Source organism: Vicia villosa, linkage group LG6 (genome assembly GCF_029867415.1).
Source record: "Vicia villosa cultivar HV-30 ecotype Madison, WI linkage group LG6, Vvil1.0, whole genome shotgun sequence".
NCBI classification, from domain to species: Eukaryota; Viridiplantae; Streptophyta; class Magnoliopsida; order Fabales; family Fabaceae; genus Vicia; species Vicia villosa.
The window spans coordinates 2,428,864-2,455,058 of NC_081185.1; the positions used below are offsets into that span (position 1 = coordinate 2,428,864).

General features: G+C 31.3%; 1 protein-coding gene across 1 annotated transcript; it reads left to right on the forward strand.

The window, feature by feature from the left end:
- The first annotated feature begins 10,185 nt into the window (after window positions 1–10,185).
- Window positions 10,186–15,504, forward strand: LOC131608741 (ubiquitin receptor RAD23c-like). Its single transcript, XM_058880272.1, has 12 exons — window positions 10,186–10,370; window positions 10,551–10,712; window positions 11,621–11,659; window positions 12,079–12,149; window positions 12,248–12,301; window positions 12,557–12,734; window positions 13,468–13,608; window positions 13,693–13,758; window positions 13,847–13,894; window positions 13,970–14,073; window positions 14,680–14,758; window positions 15,147–15,504. Exons 1-12 carry the CDS (start codon window positions 10,305–10,307, stop codon window positions 15,261–15,263), a joined length of 1,125 nt encoding a protein of 374 aa, XP_058736255.1. The 5' UTR covers window positions 10,186–10,304; the 3' UTR covers window positions 15,264–15,504.
- The last annotated feature ends 10,691 nt before the right edge of the window (window positions 15,505–26,195 follow it).

Below are 26,195 nucleotides of genomic sequence, written 5' to 3' on the forward strand. Positions count from 1 at the left end.
ATATGACGTGTGGGAGATACATTTTTGTCCATGAGCATCCCTTTGTTTCCAACCTTCTTTCAAATATCGAGGGAACCTCTCTATTTCTCGAAAGAGCTAGGTGGTGGTGGTGCCATGCTAAGGATGAGATTTTTTTGGCAGTTTTGGCTTTTTTGCCCAACTTGAGCTATATATATATATATATATATATATATATATATATATATATATATATATATATATATATATATATATATATATATATACGGCTCCCTCTTCTCAGGTTTAGGACTTGACCCTCTCCTCATCTAGGTTAGTTTGGCCCCTTCTAAAGTGTTGGTTTTTCATAACAACTATTTTAAGATAAGGTCCATTTTAAAGAGAATATGTTTAAGCGTGTGGTTATAGTTGGTGGTTATGGGGTTTCTTGTTCTATGTGTAGAAGGATAGAAGAGTTGGTTTCTTATTGGTATGTTATTTGTGGGGTAGTTTCAACTGTGTGGTATAGAATTGTTAAGAGGTTTGGGTGAACATTTGTTCTTCTTACGGATCCTAGGTTTCTTTTTAAGTTATTGATCTCTTTGGGTGGTAGTTCTAAGAATAGGGGTGAGTTTGTTATGATTAGGTATTTTGTTGTCTGATCGATTAGAAATTTCTGAAATGATATTATTATTTTTTATTTATCAACTAATGTGAAGAATGTAGAAGAAAAGAGCATTTTTGTGATTTAGAAATGATTTTTGGTAGGTACATGGCTAATTTCTGTGCATTTTCTTCTTGGCTTGATTCTTTGGTTGCTCCTTTTATATGCTTGATTGTTTTTATTACTTAATATGTTTAGTGAAAATAAAAGATGTGTTGTAAATGCATATCTATTAAGTTCTTACTAATCTAATTGTGTGGCAAAATGTGATGGGGTTGGTTGAAAATATACATGTTGAACAAATCTCACATTGTTTAGTTTTGTGAAGGAAGAGGAAGTTCAAGGTTATATATAGGATTAAAGTTTTCTAAGTCTCGCATAGTTTAGTTTAGTGATGGAAGAGAGAATCCAATGCTATATAGGATTCAAATTTTTCTTTACAAGAGGTACCAGTCAAAAGCACTTTAAGTTTGCATTTGACTTTCTTTCTTCTCTTGTATTCTTGTATTAGATTGTTGTGACATATAGGTAAATATTTGTTTTAGAGAGTGTGGGTGTATTGGGGGTATGGTTAGTTGAGGGTATATTATGTGTTGTAACAATTTTCACATAGTGTTATTCTTTGGTTGTCATTTGACAAGGGTTGTGGTTTTTTCTCCGATTTTAGAGTTTCCACGTTATGTTGTTGTGATTGTGTTCCCTTTTTTCTCTATGCTTCATTTATTTTTTTTACCAATAAATAGTATCAAAGCCTGGTTTGGTGGGGTATCAATTTTAGTATGCTCTGTGGTTGCAATTTTTTTTTATCTTCGACATCAAAAAAGAAATTTTATACTCTGTTGGTTGGGAAAATTTTGTTTTGCTGCAAGAAAGGTTTTTATTGCAATGTCAAGTTTTTCAAGTGCAGTGAAGATTGACTTAAATAAATTTGATGGAAGAATCAAATTTTACTTGTAGAAAGTTCAAGTCAAAGATATGTTGATACAATCAAAATTACACAAGGTGCAAGATTATGTCGGTGGTTGAATAGCTTCCTGTCAACAAGGAATTACACCATAAATTTTTAACCTAGTTTTTAACATGTGAAATTGTTGGAGTGGTTTAGGTTTAATGAAATTTATTCTTCATGATAAAATATATGATTGTCGGTGATGACAATATGAAATTATTGAAGTGGTTTATCTTCAAGTGAAATATATTCTTCATGAGAGAGTATGATAGTTTTTAAAACTATAATTATCGGTGAAGACAATGTGAAAATTATTAGAGTGGTGTAGCTTCAAGTGACTATACTATTTATGGTGGAATATGATTATCGGTAAAGACAATAAAAGTTGATGTATTATTTTCAATCAAGGTGGAGATTGATAAGATTGATTGAAAATATACATGTTGATAGTCTTCAAGGTGGAGTATGATTGTTGGTGAAGACAGTGAAAGCTGATGTATTATTTTCAATCAAGGTGGATATTGTTGGAGTTTGTTGAAAATATACATGTTGAAGAAGTCCAACATCGCTTAGTTTTGTGAATGAAGAGGAAGTTCAAGGCTATATATAGGATTAAAGTTCTTCTAAGTCTTACATCGCTTAGTTTAGTGATGGAAAAGAGAATCTAAGGTTATATATAGGATTAAAGTTCTTCTAAGTCTTACATGGCTTAGTTTAGTGATGGAAGAGAGAATCTAAGGCTATATATAGGATTTAAGTTTTTCTTTACAAAAGGTATATTATATGTGTTGTAACAATTTTCACTTAATGTTATTTTGTGATTGTCGTTTGACAACGAACGTAATTTTTTTTTACTTTTAGAGTTTTCGCATTATATTGTTGTATTGTAATTGTATTTTTTTTTATGCTTTGTTTTTTTCTACCAACAAAACGTAATTAACAAACCAAACTAGGAATGTACAAACTTCTTAGTTCTTACCATTGCCTCGTGGTCCTATAATGAAATTATTAAGTACACTTAAGTGGTTAGTAACTGTAAGTTTTTTTTCTTCTATAGATTCCTCCCCCTAAGTAATGATATTCTTAATTAAATTTATAATATAAGAAAATAACATGTTCTTGAAAATACCTAATTTCCCTTTTGTTATCTTAATCTAAATTAATAATTTAGAGATAAAAAATGTCTTTTGTTGATTTTTTTTCCAACTCACTTTTTACTTTTTCACTTTCCAACTCACTTTTCACTTTTCACTTTTTATTACTTTATTATTATTATTTCTAATAAATTATTAATCAAAATATTTCAATAAATTATTTTTTAATAAAAAATTATCATGATCATTTTAAATGATGTCAATTTACATTTAAAATAGTATTTAATTTTTAAAAATTAATTTTAATAATTTAATATTAATAACAAAGAAATATAATTTAAAATAATTTTTATTAAGATACAATACTTTTAATGAAAATAAGAATAATTTTAGTTTAAAAAAATATTTCAATTAAAATAAATTTAAAAATATACTTGAAAATGTGTGTTATTGGATAAAATACAAAAGTGTGTGTCAGTTATCATTAACTTTAATTTATATGATTCAAAATATTATTATATTAATATATGTCATTAATGATCTAAATATTATTATATATGGAAATTGCTATTTATGATCCACATTTTTTTATTCAAAAAATGTATACGATTATACGGGAAAAAACTATTATTGATCTAAATATTTTTATATACAGAAATTTACAATTGATTCAGATATTTTGTAAACGATACCTAAACATAAATAATATTTGAATATGAGAAAAATCTATTAATGATATAAATATTTTTATATATGAAAAATTGTATTTATGATCCAAAAAATTTGTATTGAAAAAAGGTATACGGGAAAAGTATTATTATTGATCTAAATATTTTTATATACGAAAATTTACAATTGATTAAGATATTTTTGTAAATGGTACCTAAACATAAATAATATTTGTATATGGGAAAAATCTATTAATGATCTAAATATTTTTATATATGAAAAATTGTATTTGTGATCCAAAAAATTTTGATTAAAAAATGGTATACAAGAAAAAATCTTTTATTAATTTAAATATTTTTATATACGAAAATTTACTATTGATCCAAATATTTTTTTAAATCATACCTAAACATAAATAATATTTGTATACGGGAAAAATTTTATTATTGATCTAAATATTTTTATATTCAAAAAATGCTATTTATGATCCAAAAATTTTGATTCAAATTTTAATTTTGATTTAAAATAAATATATTATTTAAACAAATGCGCGTACCAAACTGGAATCCGTGCGTATGCACGGGTTTGCTACTAGTTTAGTTTATAATTCATCTAGATCCTATCTAGTTTGATAATATGATAAGTGATCTTCTCATACATTCACTTAATTTCTTCTTATATTAATTAGTGCAATTATTTTTTGGATTAAATGCAACTTCTTTACTTCGTGAGATCCATCTAAGAACATGTATATTTATCGAAATATATTCTTTGCTTATTGTTATGTACTTTCATTTGCTACTTTATAGCTTTCTTAAGAATCAAGTAGGCACATTGCTTGCTGAAAAGAAACAAGAATTTGCAACTTTTATTTGGATTAAATGATTGTTGCCTTATTTTTAAAAGTATAATATACTTGGTTCATTTTTTAATAATAAGATTTTTAATCCTTTAATTTCATAAAATTTATAAATCTTACCTTCATTATCTGTTGAATGCTTTTTGTTAATACAACATATTCATTAGCTGTATTTTTGTGAATTTTACTTAATATTTATGTTATCGATACTTTTATTTAAGATTAAATGTACTATTGATATTTGTATTTAAAAAATAAGTTGATTCTATATTTTAAAAAACAATTTTTTATCATCCAATTTCACTTTTTTTTTATACAATTTTCATTCTTTTCTATTTTGAGTATGCAAATGGTAAAGTTTAATAAATAAATTGGATGTGGAATGTGCACATTGTGTTGTGCTTACGAAAGATTTGTGCTTCTCAAAGAGAGAAAATTTCTAAAAGTATTGTGCTTACGAAAGATTTGTTGACTATTATCATTGTATAATGTTCAACTATTTCTTCAATCAACATTAATTGCTTCAACTATGTTAAAAATGTAACTTTTAGTTGCTTCGGAATCATTTGACGAGGTGTTACAATCAACATTAATGTGACCTTTAATAAAAGTGGGAAATTTTTAATAATGTTATATGGTTCTTGGTCCTTTTAAGGTGTCTTGTGAATTTCTCAATAACGTGTCAATGTTCAATAATATTAGATTTACAAGTAAACTTGCACTGCAATTCTATGACATAAGCAATATTTGGTCTAGTATAGTCACTGACATACTTGAGTCTGTGAATGATGCTTACATATTCAGATTGTCAAACTGATATCACCATTGTTTTTCAAGTTTAACATTTGGATCATATAGGGTACGCAAGTTTACAATCAAAGTGTTTATATTTGTGTAAGATATTTTTATTGTAGTGACTTTGATATAAATAAATTCACAAAACTGCGAATAGGTCATTCACAAAGCCTTCAAACCATTCAAACTCTAATTCTAAGGCGTACAATCCTGTGCCCGAACTACGTTGACTCTGATTCTCCATAAGGAGGTACGTAGGCACTTGGTAACAAGGCGAGTCTCCCCCCTAAAATCTCAATTCAGTCTTAAACCTTAATTTTTGCTTTTTTCATTTCATTAGCTATAAACCTTATTTTTTTGCCATAAACCTTTATCTTTAAATGTTAGCCTTTAGGAAAGGGTTGAGGGTGCCTAACACCTTCCCTCAACCTGATTATAATAACTTACCCTGAATCTCATATCTGCGTAGGGTTTCCTATTCGCCCTTCAGAATAGGTGGCGACTCCAAAAGTCTAATTTTTAGGGCAGGTTGCTACAACCCGGTTGGCGCTGCGTGCTGTAGCGATAATTGTTTTCTTTGAAAAATGTAAAAATGTGCAGCTTTCAAACCGTAAGTCCGTTTTAGACGCCGTTTTGGACGTTGTTCCTTAAATTGAATGTTCTACCATATAAAATAAATATAACAACAATAACTTGATTTTATTTTGAAAAGTATCATTTTCTTCAAATGTGGTTTATTCTTGTTTTGCGTAGTTGATGAGGTGCAATGGTTTGTTGTTTGCATAATTGAATATGTGCAATGATGGGGTTTGTTATAATGTGATTGCTTCTGCTTGTTATGCAAAATGGATGTTGTTCATGGTAAATATGGTTATCATGTATTTTGATGAATGATGATGTAAATGCTCTGTTATTGTTGGGTTGATTTGTTGTACTTGGTACACGATTGTGAGGGGTGCTATTGTTGTTGCACTGTGTGGTGAATGTTTTATCTGTTATGATGTTGTGGTTGTAACTGGTACTTGATATACATATATTGTTGATGTAAAATATGTATTTATTTATAGTTGAGAAATAGCATAACTGTGTGTAGCTATTGATTATCGTGGTGGTTGATGATTATGACATTTGGTTGTTTAATGTTGATGGTGAGCATGTTATGGTTGATACATGCATTTCATAATCATGTTGTGGGCTGTATCCCTTATGGTGGTGGGACAGCGGTAGCTAATTCCCATTGTGTGGAATTGGTGAGAGAAGTAGCCGAATCTTTATGGTGGTGGATCGGTGAGATGGGTTATCCCATGTTTGATACCACATGCATATAGTTGCATTTGCATTAGGTTGTTGTGTATAATTATAACATGAATGGAAGATTGTCCAATGTTATAATATTTGATGATGGTGTAATTGTTATGGTGTTGTCTTTTGGTAATGTATTCTATTATTGTGTGAATTGATGAATAATAGATGTGAATTTGAATATATGACAAATTGGGTGAATGATATATTATGATGTTTTGTTGCTTATGAATGCATAACATTGATTAATTGAGAATGAGACTCACCCTTACTTGTTGACAATTTTCAGATTAAGGAGTAGCGGCATTAGTGCTCGGTGAGGATGACTCGTAGAGTTTATCCGTTGTTTTGGGTCGTGTCGGTCATGCTCTGATCTTGTAACACTGGGGGACGATAGTTATAGAGATTTATGAGAATTCTCTATTTTATTGTGTGTTGGATTATGGTTCCAATTGGTTTTGTTGATGATGTTCTTTATTCCGCTGTGATAAACATAATTGTGTTTTTGGTAAATCGTTTCCTAATAAAGCATGACTTGACCATGATTGGTTTATTTATTTTAAATAATTGTGACACCCTTGTGTTTATGTTTTACTCTGATATATTTATTTAATTTGCCGCGGGGTTTAGAAAGGTGTTACACATATCATATTGATGATAGTCGATCATCTTGTAGTTTTATCAGTTGATGTTAGTGTTTTTAATAGTTTTTAGAGAAAGATTACATGGTTTAAATACGAATTTTGGTATTATTTGAGTCAAAGAAGAAAACAGTGATTTTTTTAGCATATTTTACATCATGATGTTTGTCTAATAATTTGATCATATCTAGAGTTTCGTAATTTCGATTGAGACGTGACCAGCGACAAATGAAAGCTAACAAAAAGAGCTAGCTATTAGAAAAATTATAGCATGATTGCTTTTAATCGTGACACAATTTGGATGCATTTTTTTCTCATTATAAAAGGAAAATTATGCAAAATTTTAGGGGTTAAAGGTTCTTTAGAGCAATTTGACGCCCGCAAGAATTTTAGGAGCATGCATTGAAGATTTTTCTCCATTGAAGACCAATTGCCATATCCAAATCCAGGTATCTTTCTTATAAACATTTTTCTATGGATAATTTTATTATGATTAGCTAAGTTTTTTTAGATTAGACCTTTTGAGATGAATTAATTTTGATTTGTTTGAACCATGTAATTGCTTGAGTAATGTTTTATTAATTTGTAACTCTAGTGTTATTTAGTTATATTTTTTCTTGATTCTTTTTGTATGCTTAAGAATATATGGGTTGATCTAGATTTTGAAAGATTACTAACCTTAACTTTTGAAATCTGACTTAATTTAACTCTTCAAAATTAGTAATTACTTTGGGAATAGAGAATTAAAATTTTGTTATATTGGAATTAACACGCGATAATACCTGTTTTAATTTTGAATTCACCTCAGGGATTAGAGATTGTTACTAAAAGAGAGAGTTATACACCAAGGAATTATGTATAACTATTTTGTTAATTCATTAAAATAGTAGAAGAACAATTTAAGAGAATAGACATAATTACTAAACAATGACAAATAAAGGATTCGAGAAAGGCCTAGTTGTTTTAATATGAGATAACTTTCATCTTTTTTTAATTTCTTTTATGTTGAAAGCTAAACTTTTATGAAAATCCCACAACTAAGTGATTCCAGTATAATGATATTGTCATGTTACAATTAAGTAGTCCATATGGAGACGAACTTATTATAAATATTCTTACTTGACGATGATTTAGTACACTTGCTAAATAATCCATCAAGTTTTTGGCGTCCTTTCTAAGGATTGTTGATTAATTTCGACAAGGCAATTAATTTTTGCTTAGGATTTGTTTTCTGTTTTTTTTTTTGTTTTAGCTTTTATTTTTCTTTTTTATTTTTCTTTTTATTATTAATTTTGGTTATTTTCAACTATTCTTGTATATTAGTTACTTTTGAATTATGTAGTGCTATTGAGATATTTTTCTTTCTGATTGTGTATGTGAAATAAAGGATCTAGTGAATTACTTGTTAATTCATAAGACCACACATAAAGAGAAATAGCTCTAAGGAAGAAATGGATGATGGAGCTTGATTCTGAACTTGCTCTATTAGCACAAATTGAAGCTTTATCAAGTTAATTGGCCGCCTCAACTCTAGCAAAAGCAAATGCTAATAAAGTTAGGGTATTACGATGTGATTTTTGTGGTGAAGGTCATGCCAATGACTATTGAGTACCAGAGGGATATAATGAAGAGACTCATTATACTAGAAATTTTCAAAGGTCAAATCTTTACTCTGACACCTATAATTTGTGGTGGGATGATCATCCAAATTCAAATGGAATAATAATCAATGTCCAAATGTTAATCAAAAAGCTCTTCGAGATCCACCACCAAAGAAGTCGTATCCTGTAGAAGAGACTATACAAAAATTCACGAAGACGACTCAAAACAACTTTGAAACAATGAAGTCAATTCAAGAGACATCGAACAAGATCCATGAAGCATTTATAAAGAATTATAAAATGCAAATTGGGCTCTAAATTCCCTTAGGCCAAGTTGATTTAGGTTATACCTAATCCATATATCAACCCCACTAACAATATTCGTTAAGCCCAATTCTTCTTGTTCCCCTTCATCAAGATTAAGCTCAATAATTGTGTCATTTAAGCCTTTTTTGCCCACTGTTCTTTCCAATATGCTTTTTATCTTACCATGTGGTCCCAATCTCCTTTTCTCTTTAATAATTCTACGTGTTCCAAGAGTATCATTCTTCGCATCATAATTTTTGATCACTTTATTCATAACTTTACCGACCTCCACGTGTTGTGCTTCCTTAGGTTGTTTCAAATTTTACGCCAAGGTATCATATCCAATTAAGCACGTCATGATTGGAGTTACAACTTTTTCCATAACAAAAGTATTATTTTGTTCAATTCTATTTTTTGGAATCTTCTTATTAATGCCATTAAATTCTGCCAAAGCTTCATTGTTGGTTACCATTGTCGCCGTTTTTTCTGTTCGTCTCTCCTCTGCATCCTTTCCTTTGCGTGGTCGTCTGGTCTTCTACACCACAATTCATGGCCTATTTTTTCAATAGTTTTGTTTCCTCAATCCTTTCATTTTCCCAGGTTATCTTCCTCTCCCACGCATGTATCATTCTTTTTATCATTTTTCAACACAACCTTCTTTATAGTTACCAAATCATCCACAACTCAGACAAAAGAGATGCAAACCTTTGCACTCCAATTTGTAAAGCCTTCCTTTTATAGAGCACATTGCTAATAGAGGTTTTGTTAAATCAAATTGAACACATAACCTAACATACTTCCCTCCTTCTCTTCACAGAGTATTCATATCAACCTTAATCGTGGTGCCTATGCGATTTCTGATGAATGTCAGAACTCTATCATCGTAGTATTCAATACACAATCCTAACACATGAACCCAAACTAATGCTATTCAATCGCGTCACTTGCCAGACAAAAATTTAAACTCCATTATCTGATTAAATGATACTGGTCATAGATGAGCCATATGCCATCCATTAAAGGAACATATTGATCTTCGCTTGTCAGTAGTAGATTCATCAATGGCTTAAAATCGCACTTGACATAGCTTCACATGATATAAATTTAATTAATTCACTAATAAATTTTAAAAAACTAGCAAGAAAAAAAAAATCCAAAATCTAGAGCATTCAATCTCAAATCTCTTCCATATCATAAAAACCAAACTCTTGCTCCATCCAGTAACACAACAACACCGCATAAACCCTACCACACGTGGAATCACAAGATTCAATATACTAACTCTTACCATGGTCGCGTTCACAGGATATAACTCACGTTTTCATATATAAGCGAGAAAGTGCAGCGTTTTCAATTCCTAAATTCCAAACTTTTGCTGACTTCTTTCGTGTGTTCGCGTTTTCCCCCAAAAACAAGCAAAACCCTCTACTCCGCCGTGTGCGGTGGCGAAATTTGATCGGAGAAACATGAAGATTAACGTCAAGACTCTGAAAGGGACTCACTTCGAGATCCAAGTGAACCCTAAGGATACGGTAAAATTCATTCTGTAACACTCTTAATTGATTCAATTCAATTTTTTAGGTTTTTGTATTTTTTTTTTCAATTTGATTTTTTATAATTGTGTTGAATGTAAGAGGTTTATATTTGTGTATAATGCAATTGAATATTAGAATTGGAATTTTTGATTTTCTGTGGTTAAATTGATGTATTAGGTTCTTGATGTGAAGAAGAATATAGAGGTAGTGCAAGGTGTTGATGTTTATCCTGCTGTGCAACAAATGCTTATTCATCAAGGGAAAGTGCTTAAGGATGAAAGTACTTTGGAGGAAAATCAAGTTGCTGAGAATAGTTTTGTTGTGGTCATGCTGTCCAAGGTGATGATGATGGTGTTATTTTAATTAGTTTGATTAAGTGTTTAAACTAATTCAATTTTGTTAGGCACAAGGTTTTAATAAACGGTCGAGATTTCGGTTGGTACTGATTGCGGTTGTCGCGTTTGGAATTAGTTACAATTTGTTTTTTAGCGTAAAAACGGTAATAACGGTATTGGTATTGGTTGTTTTCGCTGTTGTCGCGGTGGGAATTAATTACAAATTTTTTTAAACATAAAAAACGGTAATAACGGTATTGGTATTGGCTGTTTTTGTGGTTGTGAACCAATTTTTAAAACCCTGATTAGGCATATCACTTGATATTACTATTGTTTAACTTGCACGTGTATCCAACAAGAATCTTCTATTAGGATATTACTAATGTAATGGGCATACACTGTTGGTGTACTTCAGGTTTACATTGACCTTCAATGAGAAGCTTCCATGTTTTTGTGTTAACCAATAATGCAGTTACAAATGTCGTGTGACATGGAAAAGTAGTGAATTTAATCGGATGATAGTGATTTACGTTAAAGTTATTATTGTTTGCATTGTTTTCTTTATTTATTGTGTTTCAATTATTAATGATGACAATTAGACTTTTTAATTTGTAAATGACTTGGTTGGAGAGAAAGCGAGCTACGCTCCACTTTCAACTTTTTCTCTTTGTTTTCTGTTCCAAGAAATTGGGGACTGATAATTTGACATTTGCCAGTTTTAACTATTATATATTGGAATTGTGTTGTGCGATAGCTGGTAATGGGGGCATTGAATATATTTAAAAGTTGTTTCTATTGCCTCCTTTTAAAGGGAGAGCAAGAAAAGTGATAGGCATGTTGAGAGATAGTTAGTTTGTAATATTCTGTCCATTGGTTTACTGCTAAACTTTTCTCGCGATCTGTTCATTGCAGAGTAAGGTAGCAGCTGCTTCATCTGCACCCTCAAACCCAGTAAGCCCAAATTTTACATTACATTTCTTGTTATTTTCTTATATAGTTTTGGCTTGCACTTTCTGACATTTAAGTTGAATTGTGAAAAATTACAAACTTAGAGCTTGATGTCTTTAGTCTCTACTGTCTTTGCAGTTGGATGGATATTGCTATGATTCGGTTAATGATTTAAATTGTTATTGTTTTGTTAATTCTTTCAGCACTTGTGTGTTTATGTTCTTGTGTTGCCATTTGTCTTATGGTATCATCAATCTCTCTTTTTATAATGATTTTTGTTATAATATGTTTTGGGAGTCAATCTAAAAGAGTATATGATATAAAATATTTGGACATATCATAAAATTCAATTTTGCATGACTATTTGTTTTTGGTTTTACTTCACCTGTTGACCACTGAAATCTCGTTGTTCTTATCTTTAGGCAGCCCAAGCTGCAAGTTCTGTGCCTCCCCCTTCGTCAACACCTCAGCCTCCTGCTTCGACTGCCAGACAGTAAGTTCATATTTGTTTTTGTGGCTTCATAGTTTCAGCTAGATGAATGTTCTTATATTCAGTTTTGGCTTATAATTCTTTTATTTTTCACTTTTCAGGGGAGATTCCAATCCTGTGCAAGCACCTGCTGTAACTGTAACTCCTTCCACTACGTAAGTATCTGGCATTTTCTCTATAATGGCTTTTAAAATTTTGTTAGCAAATAAATATTGTTGATAATTTGTGGCAACCTTGAGGCTGCACCAGCTGTGGCTCCCTTCTTATGTAGATAGTGTCATATTGTTATCACTGCCTATTCTCTTATTCTGATCATCTGTTACTTTTCTTCTGAAAAACATATGTACTGCAGCTCTCTCTATTTTCTTTTTGTGAATTCACGATTTTTGCATGTATACCGTTTATGGCAGTGAGGTGTCTAACACATATGGCCAAGCAGAATCTAATCTCCTTGCTGGAAGTAATTTAGAATCAACTATTCAGCAGATTCTAGAAATGGGAGGAGGAAGTTGGGATCGGGATACTGTGATCCGCGCTCTTCGTGCTGCATATAACAATCCTGAAAGAGCTGTTGAATATCTCTATTCTGTAAGTCTGCACCCACAGAATCTTGCTTTTTCGTATGGATTATGAGTGTTTTTGCTGTTAATCTTGTAACTTGTTCTTTGTTGGAAGCCTTTTAGAAATCCACTGCTTTGAACATCATTTTAACTTGTTTGTTGGAAGGCTTTTAGAGAATCCACTGCGTTGGACTCCATTTAAAATTTTGATTGACTTTACTAGCACAAAAGAACTAACTATTTCTACAAAACTATGTTTCTAGTAAACTTCCATCTTCTGCCACTGCCAGTACAGTTTTAATGATTTTACTAACATGCCTATATACGTCCATCTTCGACAATAATTGGTTCAGCTCTAAATACGTCTCGAGTTTGTTACAAACATTTTTTAGCTAGAACTCGACTCCTTTTAAGTTCACAAACAACTCAGTTCAGCTTGTTTAGTTTGAGTTTCAAACTATGCTCGAGTTAGTTCATTGTCTGCCCTAGTGGAAGCGATATGTTTATAACCATTGTATAATTTTTGCAATGTAAATAATGTTAAAATAATGATTTGATCATATTACTTAGCTGTTATATTTTTATCACTTGATGCCCTAACTATAATAATTTGTATATTTACAGCGAACTTCAGGGGTTATGATTTTGGATTAACTTCCGAAACTTAAGAATGGAATGGATAAAAGATTATTGTGTATCATTATTATATTTTGTTATCAAACATCTTTTTATCTAATGTTGATGTAAATTTTAACTGATAGGGCATCCCCGAACAAGCTGAAGCTCCAGCAGTTGCTGCATCCACCAATGTTGGGCAGGCAGAAAACCCTCTAGTTCAAGCTCCGCAACCAGCTGTGCCTTCTGGTGGGCCCAACACCAACCCACTGAACTTGTTCCCCCAAGTGTGTACTGTCTCTCTTTTCCATGTAGTAAAATTTTAAACAGTAATGGTGCTTAGGTTTTAATGGCTATTTTTTTTTTATCAGGGCATTCCCAATTTGGGTGCAAATGAAAATGCAGGCGACCTGGAATTCCTGCGAAACAGTCAACAGGTAGTTTAATTGTGTTTTCTATGAAGGAGCTAGGCTTCATTATATTAATTTTAACTTTGCATCTTACTATTTTCCTTTGACATTTCAGTTCCAAGCCTTGAGAACAATGGTGCAAGCAAACCCTCAAATCTTGCAGGTATCACTGGTTACTTGTAAGACCCGTTTCTATAATTTTCTATAACATCTTCACTGATTTATGTTTCCTTTGCAGCCCATGCTTCAGGAACTGGGAAAACAAAATCCAAACCTAATGGAGCTCATCCAAGAGCATCAAGCTGACTTTTTACGCCTTATAAATGAGCCTGGGGGAGAAGAGTAAGATGACTATTTTAAGTTCGTTGAATTTTTATTTCATATATATTGTATGAATTTTTCAATAAGGTTTTTTAAGTTTGTGATTATTAGGTTTTTTATGCTATAGTTATGTTTGTGTTAAGGTTTTTTCAAACATCATTGTTAAAAAATGATTTTTCTGTTGATTAGTTTTTTAGTTAATTTTTGAAGAAAAACAATTTTAACTGAAGAGAGAAAAATATAATTTTTGGTGTCCATGCTTTTTCAACCATGATTTATTTTAATTTTTAAATTAAGAAAACTCCAAATTATTTATATCAAAATCACTTTTATTTTAAAATTATAAGTGGTTGATGAGTTCAAAAGAAAAACTTCTATGTTAATTGATTTGATAAAATACACATGCCACACACCCATACACCACAAGCAGACAGATATGTTCATCATTTTATCTCTTGACCTTGATTCTAAATGCAAAGGATGCAAATAAACCATTAGATTGATGCAGTAAAAACATAATATTTGAGAATTATGCTCGTTCACACAGCAAAAGACTACTTAATTTGTGTACAATTGATTGACTACCACTAGTGAATCTCATTCTATTTGCTGTATCTGTATGATCAGGAACCTAGAAGGACAGTTGGGTGCTGTGGCGCCTCAGACCATCACTATCACTCCAGAAGAGCACGAGGCCATTCAACGGGTGAGCTATTGACAATACTCTCCATTCAGTTAATTTAGTTGAGATCTCCTTATTTGTATTTTTCTACATTGGCTTGTCATGTCATTTTTAATTTGCTTTATAACTATGGGAATTTTATGGAAAATTCCCAATGTTTGAAAGTTGCATTCCAATAATGAAGAGCCGAACTCCATAAACTAACCTATTAGGGGGGAAGAGAATCCCTTGACTTATAAGCCTCTCTGGCGAGTATCCCCAATGAGGCACGCCGAACAATGATATATTGAGAGAGAAATCTTCCTGCATCTTTCTCACCCCAAAGGCTGTCACTGATGTTTGTACTTCATATACTACATGCATCATCACCTTAAAAAACAAAAACCATAACTGACCATGACTTTTTTGGCAGCTTGAAGACATGGGATTCGACCGAGACCTCGTGTTGGAGGTGTTCTTTGCATGCAATAAAAACGAGGATCTGGCAGCCAACTACTTACTGGATCACCAAAACGAGTTTGATGATTAGTCTAAATTCCAGTTCATCTTGACCTGTGGTATTTCTCGTATCTAGCATATTTTTCTATGCTAGTTCTTGTGCCCGATTATTTGTGTTCTGAACTATTTGGATCAGTGATATTTTGTTACCTTTTACTGTCTTTGGGAATTACAATATCTGTAAATTGTTTAAACACCATTGACTAGAAGTTAGAATTGTGTTGGGGATAGACAATAGATTTTATTCTTCTCCAATTGTGTATTTCAGTGCATGGTATTGTCTTAGTTTTTTCCCCTTTCATTTTGAAGAATCTAATGGCGAAGTTCAAGCGCACAAAAGTGCAGTTCTGAGAAGATGAGCATTGTGAGTTTGAACTTGTGCACTGCTGTTTTTATCTGAGTTGATCTGAGGAGTACTTAAAGGATGTGTATTTTTCTTTGGATCAAAGAATATAGAAAAATTTTTTTAGTCAATGGCAGTGCAATTTTGTTGTCGATTTTTTTCATGAAAAACAACTTCCTCCAAATTTTTTTAATTAAGAAATTAGTTTTATTTTTTTAAAAATAAATCAAATTAGACAAACAAATTATAAAATATGTTGAGATTGTTTTTTTTTATGAGTTATAATTCTAATTATTTATTAAAAACTAATTTTTATAGAGATAAAAGTTCTAATATCTGTATTCCATATAGTCATTTTAAATACTAGTATAAAAAGCAATGGTTTCAAGGTTTTTAGTTTTATAAATATTTTTAGGAAATCTAGTTAGAAATGTGACATTCTTATGTTTTTTTTTTTATAAAGGGGTGTTATTTATGTATTTTTTTTTTTGGAACAAAAATAATAAGCTTAAACATTCAAGTTACTAATATTTTGTTTGGCGAAACGTGTGCATTTTATCTTCACCAACGATATTAAATTCGGTCGTGGGTGAAGTGGAGTTTTTATTGGTTGGACTAGAAAGCCCAAATTGGTAAAAATAAAAAATGTTTTCACTTTTCAGAGATGCATATTCAGATGCATGTTTTTTCATAAAATAGGTGTAATTGGGCGAGTGTCCCTCATTTTATCAAAATTTAATTCGGAGATGCATCTTTGTATGTGTTTTAGGGTGTGTCTTCAAATGCATCTCTGGATTAACCCTTATTTTAAAATTTAGGGGTTTTTTCCGAAATGCATTTTCGAACGCGTTTAATTTATATATAATGCACGCAGACAGACTTTCTTCTCCATCTTCATTTTTTGAAATTTTTACAAATTTTCATTGGAGCTTGTGAGCAACATTTTTTAAGCATCACATCTACTTCAAGCTTTCCAATTTCAACTAACTCCAATAATTACATTTAACATTTTTCATCCATAACTCTTTTGAGTAAGTTTATCATTTTTTTTTTCGAGTTTTGATTATTGCATTAAGTAAAATAAGTTATTTTAAATGCATTAGGTAGTATTCACATTTGAAGTAGGTATCTGTTAGAGAAGTGTATTCTCATTTGGTTGTATTTTGGTAGGTTAGGGCAAAGACTAGTATGTTTTTCTGCCATTGTTGAGAAACAAGAGGTTATTCAGATATGCATCTCTGAATTGTGTCATGATTGGTCTTCGAAGATGCATATCCGAAAATTTTCCTAGATACAAATTAACGTCATTTTATGGTTTTGTCCTGGATGCACATTGATGTCATTTTCTCTTTTTATTATTATTTTTTTATTTTTTTTGATTTTTAAGAAAACGATTGCAAAAAACCCTGACAGTTTGAGACTAGAACGTGAAACCCAACATGTGTTCGTTCGACGTGAGGGCTAGACATCAGAATGAACAGGTCAGGGCTAGATGGGGAACCGTCTCTAGGCCTCATGACGGGGAAGTGTGGAATTTTAGAACCCGCCTCTCTTAGAGGTGGTCATCCTAGGGGCACGTCTCCCCTGCTCATGAAGATTAGGATGCACTTGAAGCTTCTGAGGCCTATGCACAGGAAGCTCCTACTGCACATGATGGTGTCCCTGCAGAGGGTTATCTAAGAGGGCCCTCTAACACCTCCTTACTGATATACTATAGAGATCGTGATGATGGACATGTTTGGACCAAAGAGGTATATTTGTTAACTATTGTTATTTATATGTTTTATACAAATTCTCTGTGACTGATATTGTTATATTTTTTTTAACAGGAGCGCGAATGTTTGAAGTCTGTTAATCACGAACGAAAGATTTTTGTTCTTTATCAGTCTGAGGATGATTGATTTCAAAATGTCATTCGATACTCTGGTCATACCGACATGTGTTTCTTCGGGTACAAGACCATTAGCCATTGCATGCATGGGGCTTTTGCTGAGAGATGACATAATGAAACGTCATCTTTCCACTTCCTTATTGGCGAGATGACAATTACACTAAATGACATCACTTGCCTTCTACACCTTCCTGTGATGAGGAAGTTACTTGATCATCCCAGGATGAAATGTGATGAAGCCCAGGAGACAATGGTCATTTATTTAGGAGTTAACCCAGTTGATGCCCAAATGAAGTGTGAGGGCACCCGAGTTGCTCATACTAGGCTTTCATACTTGAAAAAGCTATATGAAAATTTGGAGTTGGTCGATGATGCCGCCGACGATGATCTACAGATTACCTAACACCGGGAGTGTGTTTTGAGATGTTACCTCCCATTCTTGGTTGACACGTCCATGTTTGTGGACTAAAGTGCAACCTACATCTACGTGGCATATCTTAAGTACTTCATCGACTTGTCGATCATTCTCGAGTGAAATTAGGGGTCGTCTGTGGTATACCTGTACTCCAAGCTGAACGAAAGTTGTCTTTGGACGAAAAGACAAATGATAGGCTACTACACCCTGCTGACAATAATTTCCATATCAACTAATAAAATTTTAAAATCACCTTTTTTACATTTGTTATTATATTTTTTCTTATTCATTTTCAAGGATGGATCCTATCCCACTTTCACCGCATACACAAGTTTGATAGTGTGATAGAGTATATCGAGGATTGACCATGTGCTTGCATGTATTCTCCACAATGAAGGAATAATGTGTTACGACCATTCCGTGTGTATATTGACCAGACTACACATGATGACATCGACTGCACTCCATACACCGCTCACTAGGACACTGTTGCCTTTAACTCCTTTGAGTAAATTTGGAGCGCAAAAATGTGTTTTTGGACAGGGGGAACCGGCTTCCGAAATAGGGAAATTGGGTTCCCAGAAACAGAAACTTAGTGAACCATGGTTCCCAAATAGGGGAACCGGATTCCCCTGAGTAAAAATGTCTTTTTCTAAAACTTCGAAAAGCCATAACTTTTGACTCGGGTGTCGGTTTGACGCGCCGTTTGGACCGTTGAAAACTTAAAATAAATTCCTCTTTTATAAAAATGAATTAGGAACCAGTAGAAAATTATTTAATATAACTTATACTTGTTGTACGTATTGGCTCTGTATGAGCTGATAATGATGTTGCATGCTGGATGCAATTGGTTGTACGTGTTCGATCCGTATGAACTAATAATGATGCCTTGTGATGAATTAACAATAAAAATGCTTTTATTAAGAAGTTAAATTAACCGTGTCATTTCGTTACTTAACTTGTGTACTATGATGGTTGTTGTTATTACGGTGGATATGATGAATTGATGATGTTATGCGAAGTATGAACGTAGTTATACGATGTTAACGCCAAAATGGTATGATTATATGTTGTGAATGAATATGAAGATGATGTTGTGTTGCTGCCACTAATTATTGGCAATTGTGATGGAGGTTATGCCTTGTTGTTGTATTGTTGTTGTTGTGTATGGTTATGATGGCATTGTCGAGTCGCATTGCATAGCATATTTTTACGATGGCCTGAATTGGAAAAATTGCGAAGAAGGCTTATGCCTTGTTGATGCCTCTATTAATGGGCAATTGCGAAGGGGGCATATGTAGTATAGCACACAAAAATCTTCAAATGACCAAATTTTGCAAGTTTAACGAACTTCGTGACTTTAATGTAGTTTAGCACACAAAAATATTCCAAAATACCAATGTATGCAAGTTTAATGAACTTCGTAATATTTAAGTAGTATAGCACATGAAAATCTTCATCAATACCAAAGTTTGCAAGTTTAACGAATGTGGTGATTTTTAAGTTGTATAACACACGAAAATCATACAAAATACTAATGTATGCAAGCTTTAACTAACTTCATGACTTTTATGTAGCACAAAAAAATCCAAAATACCAAATTTTGCAAGTTTGAGGAATTCCATGACTATTATCTAGTAAAGCTCACGAAAATCTTCAACAAGACTAAATTTTGTAAGTCTAAATAACTTCATGACTTTTATTTAGTATAACACACGAAAAACTTCCTAAATACCAATGTATGCAAGTTTAACAAACTTTGTGAATGTTATGACAAAAAATTGCAAGTTTAACAAACTTCGTGACTTTTATGTAGTATAGCACACAAAAATCTTCCAAAATATCAATGTATGCAAGTTTAACGAACTTCGTGACTTTTATGTAGTATAACACACGAAAATCTTAAAAGGACCAAATTTTGTAAGTTTAGCGAACTTCGTGACTACTATGTAGTATAGCACACAAAAATCTTCCAAAATACTAATATATGCAAGTTTAACGAGCTTCGTGACATTTATGTAGTATAACACATGAAAATTTTCATAAATACAAAATTTTGCAAGTTTAACGAATTTCATGACTTTTACTTACTATAGCACATGAAAATCTGCAAAAAGAAAAATTTTTGTAAGTTAAAATAATTTCGTAACTTTTATGTTGTATAACACACTAAAAACTTCCAAAATACCAAAATTTGCAAGTTTAACGAACTTCGTGACTTTTATGTATTTAGCACATGAAATTCTTCCAAAATACCAATGTATCCAAGTTTAACAAACTTTGTGTATGTTATGTAGTATAGCTCACAAAAATCTTCCAAAATATCAATTTTGCAAGTTTAACGAACTTTGTGACTATAATGTAGTTTGCCCACAAAAGTCTTCAAAAGGACCAAAATTTGCAAGTTTAACAAACTTCGTAACTTTTATGTAGTGTAGCATACGAAGATCTTCCAAATAACCAATGTATGCAAGTTTAACGTACTTCGTGATATTTATGTAGTAATACACATGAAAATCTTCATAAATACGAAAGTTTGCGAGCTTAACGAATTTTATGGCTTTTATGTAGTATAGCACATGAAAATCTTTAAAAAGACCAAATTTTGTAAGTTTAAATAACTTCGTGACTTTTATGTTGTATAACACATTAAAAACTTTCAAAATACCAATGTATGCAAGTTTAACAAACTTTGTGAATGTTACGTAGTATAGCACAAAAAAATCTTCCAAAATACCGAAGTTTGCAAGTTTAATGAACTTCGGGACTTTTAGGTAGTATAATCAATGAGTATAATAAGGTTAATCCATTACCTAATTTGTAATTGCCTTTAAATTGATTAAGGGGGATTTTAATCGATTAACGACGATGTATTTTAAAAACCATCCTTTTTTCGCTTATCTAACTTATTAACAATTAGGGTTAATCGATTCGTATATTAAAAAAACTCATGGATCATTTCTATTTTGAGCTTAATCTTCTTTAAATAGATGACTCCTCTAAATTCCCTTTCACACAAATTTTTGAAATTAAAACTATAATATACTATTTTCTACTCCATTTTTCTCTCTTTTCTTATTCTTTATTAAAGTTGTCTTAATTCCAATTGAGTGAAAAATATTGTGAAAGTTTGGTTAGCTTAACGAATTTCATTACTTTTATGTGGTATAGCACATGAAAATCTTCAAAAAGACCAAATTTTGTAAGTTTAAATAACTTCGTGACTTTTATGTTGTATAACACACAAAAAACTTCGAAAATACCAATGTATGCAATTTTAACAAACTTTGAGTATGCTACGTAGTATAGCACACGAAAAATCTTCCAAAATACAAAAGTTTGTTAGTTTAACAAACTTCGAGACTTTTAAATAATATAGCTCGCGAAATTTTGCAAAAGACCAAATTTTATAAGTTTAACGAACTTTGTGACTTTTATGTAGTATCGCACACGAAAATTTCCTAAATACCTATGTATACAAGTTTATCAAACATCGTGACTTTATGTAGTATAGCACATGAAAATATTCCCAAATACCAAACTTTGCAAGTTTAACGAACTTTGAAACTTTTATGTAGTATAGCACACGAAAATTTTTCAAAAGGACAAAATTTTACAATTTTAACGAGCTTTGTGTTTTCTATGTAGTATAGCACACGAAATTCTTCCAAAATACTAATGTGTGCAAGTTTAACAAACTTCGTGACATTTATGTTTTATAGCACATAAAAAATCTTCATAAATACGAAAGATTGCAAGTTTAATGAATTTCATGACTTTTATGTAGTATAGCACATGAAAATCTTCAAAAAGACCAAATTTTGTAAGTTTAAGTAATTTCGTGACTTTTATGTTGTATAACACACAAAAATCTTCAAAAAAAACCAAATATTGCAAATTTAACAAACTTTGTGACTATTATGTAGTATTGCAAACAAATAGCTTCCAAATACCAATGTATGCAAGTTTAACGAACTTTATGTATGTTATGTAGTATAGCACACGAAAATCTTCAAAAATACTAAAATTTGTAAGTTTAAAAAACTTCGTGACTTTTATGTAGTTTAGCACACGAAAAACTTCCAAAATAGCAAAGTTTGCAAGTTTAACGAACTTCGGGACTTTTAGGTAGTATAGCACACAGAAATCTTCAAAAAGACCAAATTTTATAAGTTTAACGAACTTCGTGACTTTTATGTAGTATCGCACACAAAAATATTCCAAAATACCAATGTATGTAAGCTTAACAACCAAGGCCGGTCCTGACATTTTAGAGGCCCAGGGCAAAAAATAAAAATAAATTTTTAGTAAAAATAATTTTGTAAAAAAAGAATATCATGTATTTAAATTATAAAATCAAAATTAATTATTTAATCATATAACTAACATAAAAATATCATATAGTAATTAAAATTACGTAGCAGGCCCGTCTAAAATAATACGGAGGTTGTGTTCCAATTTTAAAGGTTGGTCTTTAATTAAAAAAATAAAAAAATTTAAAATTCATATTTTATTTTAGTTGTAATTAACATAAAAAATTAGAATTAAAAAATAATCTCTATAATTTCAATGCCTTAAGCAATGTTCTTGCACTATTATAAATAAGATATAAACTAATTATAAATCTTAAGAAGAAATGGTGTAAAGAACTAATTAACAAAGGTTTTTTTGTGTGGAAGTTTTGGAAATAAAATTAAGAAAAAAATGTACATGCTTGAACAAAACTCGAACACCAAAGCCATTATATGCAGTATAAGGCTTTGTACCGCTGCGGCGTAACAAGTTATTTGACAGTTTATTAAACTTGTTTTTTTATATAATATTTAATTTAATATTTTTTAAAGTCCAAAACAAAAAATTATGAGGCCCTTTATTTTTGGAGGCCCTGGATTGTGGGCCTGCTTGCCCTGGCCCAGGGCCGGCCCTGTTAACAACATTCGTTACATTTATGTAATGTAGCACATGAAAATATTCCAAAATACAAAACTTTGCAAGTTTAACGAACTTCTTGACTTTTATGTAGTATATCACACGAGAGTTTTCAAAAGACCAAATTTTGCAAGTTTATCGAACTTCGTGACTTTAATGTAGTATAGTACACGAAGATCTTCAAAAATACCAATGTATGCAAGTTTAATGAACTTCGTGACATTTGAGTAGTATAACACATGAAAATCCTCATCAATACCAAAATTCGCAAGTTTAACGAATATGGTTATTTTTATGTTGTATAGCACATGAAAATTTTACAAAAAACTGATGTATGCAAACTTAACTAACTTCATGACTTTTATGTAGCACAAAAAAAAAATCCAAAATACCAAATTTTGCAAGTTTGAGGAACTTCGTGACTATTATGTAGTAAAGCACACGAAAATTTTCAAAAAGAACAAATTTTGTAAGTTTAAATAACTTCATGACTTTTATGTAGTATGACACACGAAAAACATCCTAAATACCAATGTATGCAAGTTTAACAAACTTCGTGACATTTATATAGTATAGCACACGAAAATCTTCCAAAATACAATTGTATGCAAGTTTAATGACCTTCGTGAAAATTAAGTAATATAGGACACGAAAATCTTCCAAAATACCAGTGTATGCAAGTTTAATAAACTTTGTGTATGTTATGTAGTATAGCTCACGAAAATCTTCCAAAATACCAAACTTTGCAAGTTTAACAAACTTCGTGACTATAATGTAGTATGCACACAAAAATCTTTAGAAGCACCAAATTTTGCAAGTTTAACGAACTTCGTGACTTTTATGTAGTATAGCATACGAAAATCTTCCAAAATACCAGTGTATGCAAGTTTAACAAACTTTGTGACATTTATGTAGTATAGCACACAAAAATCTTCAAAAATATAAAAATTTGCAAGTTTAACGAACTTCGTAAATTTTATGTAATATAGCACACGAAAATCTTCCAAAATACCAATGTATGCAAGTTTTACAAACTTTGTGTTTGTTATGTAATATAGCTCAGAAAAATCTTCCATAATACCAAACTTTGCAAGTTTAACAAACTTCATGACTATAATGTAGTATGAACATGGAAATCTTCCAAAGGACCAAATTTTGCAAGTTTAACGAATTTTATGACTTTTACGTAGTTTTGCTCATGAAAATCTTAAAAAAGACCAAATTTTGTAGGTTTAAATAACTTCGTGACTTTTATGTTGTATAACACACTAAAAAATTCCAAAATACCAATGTATGCATGTTTAACAAACTTTGTGTATGTTATGTATTAGAGCACACGAAAACCTTCCGAAATACCAAACTTTACAAGTTTAACGAACTTTGAAAATTTTATGTTGTATAGCACACGAAAATCTTCAAAAGGACCAAATTTTGCAAGTTTAACGAACTTCGTGACATGTATATAGTATAGCACAAGAAAATCTTAATAATCACGACAACTTGAAAGTTTAACGAATTTCATGACTTTTATGTAGTATAGCACATGAAAATCTTCAAAAAGACCAAATTTTGTAAGTTTAAATAACTTTGTGACTTTTATGTATTATAGTACACAAAAATATTCAAAAGACCAAATTTAGCAAGTTTAACGAACTTCGTGACTTTAATGTAGTATAGCACACAGAAATCTTCCAAAATACCAATGTATGCAAGTTTAACGAACTTAGTGACATTTAAGTTGTATAACACATGCAAATCTTCATAAATACCAAAGTTTACAAGCTTAACAAATTTTATGACTTTTATGTAGTATTGCACATGAAAATCTTCAAAAAGACCAAATTTTGTATGTTTAAATAACTTTGTGACTTTTATGTTGTATAACACACTAAAAAATTCGAAAATACCAATGTATGCAAGTTTAACATACTTTGTGTATGTTATGTAGTAGAGCATACTAAAATCTTCTAAAATACCAAACTTTGCAAGTTTAACGAACTTCGAAACTTTTATGTAGTATAGCACACGAAAATCTTCAAAAGGACCAAATTTTGCAAATTTAACAAACTTCGTGACTATTATGTAGTATAGCACATGAAAATCTTCATAAGTACGACAATTTGAAAGTTTAACGAATTTCATGACTTTTATGTAGTATAGAACATGAAAATCTTCAAGAAGACCAAATTTTGTAAGTTTAAATAACTTTGTGATTTTTATGTTGTATAACACACTAAAAACTTTCAAAATACCAATGTATGCAAGTTTAACATGTTAGACGATAAGGTGGATCTAGAGGGGGGGATGAATAGATCACAATTTTCAAATTTTACCAAATTTTTGTGTTTTAAACTTTGTTGCCCCGGATGGAAAAATATCGTCTAGAACGACCTTAGTTATTGGAATCCGGATATGCGTGAACCAATGAACAATCGATGAATCAAAATTTTGCAATTTGACGAAATTATCAATTATTGAAGTTGCAAACTAGTGGTTATTACTCACAATATATTGTTTATTAGAAATGGTGGCAAATGCTGTGTTTGGTATTTTCCAAACACTTGGTGAGCAGTATGTCACCTACTTTCAACTCTTCACAAAACACAAATTTTGCCACACACAAAAGCTTAAGAAAAATGCGATAACGAAAGACACGGTGTTTGTTTAGGCAGTTCCCCTTGTCGTCCTCGCGTAGGGTACGTCTGCCCCTAATTCAAAATGGAATTAGGATAAAATGTATTGAAGGCAAATTATTCACAAGAGAAGAAGTTACCAATCACCAACTACAATTATGCAATAAAATTGAAATTAAACTCTTCTCTTCCCTTGATTCAAGTAAAACCAAGTGATTATCGACGATCTTGATGAATCTCGACCCCGATCCTTCCTTCCCTATCCTTCGATTGTTGCTACTTTGTTGAGAGAATCACCGATCCCTCAAACCCTTAAGCACGGCTGAATAATTGTGAAGCGAAGCAATTGTCAAAAACCCCCAAATCACACTTGATCTTGGAGGATAAAACCCTAAGATTTTATTCAAGAAAAACCCACTAACTCTCAACTTGAATAAGAACCGAATCTACCGTCGAACCTTATCAATGCACGTTCCTCACCTTGATTGATAAAGATTGTCATGTGTTATTAGTAATCGATGAGTGAAAGGTTGAAGATGATGAGAGCTTTGTGTCTATTTTCACTTTTCTTGTTATTTTTTTTGAAATAGCCAAATTGAATCATTTATATGTCATGTGGAGATAGAGCAATAGAAAACAACAAAAAACAGCTTTTCTCAGCGACAGGTCGACCCGAGCAGCTGAGGGGGTCGACCTGAGCAAACCCGTGGCTTCAGCAGAGAAAGAAAAACTTGGTATGTATTGACCTAAGT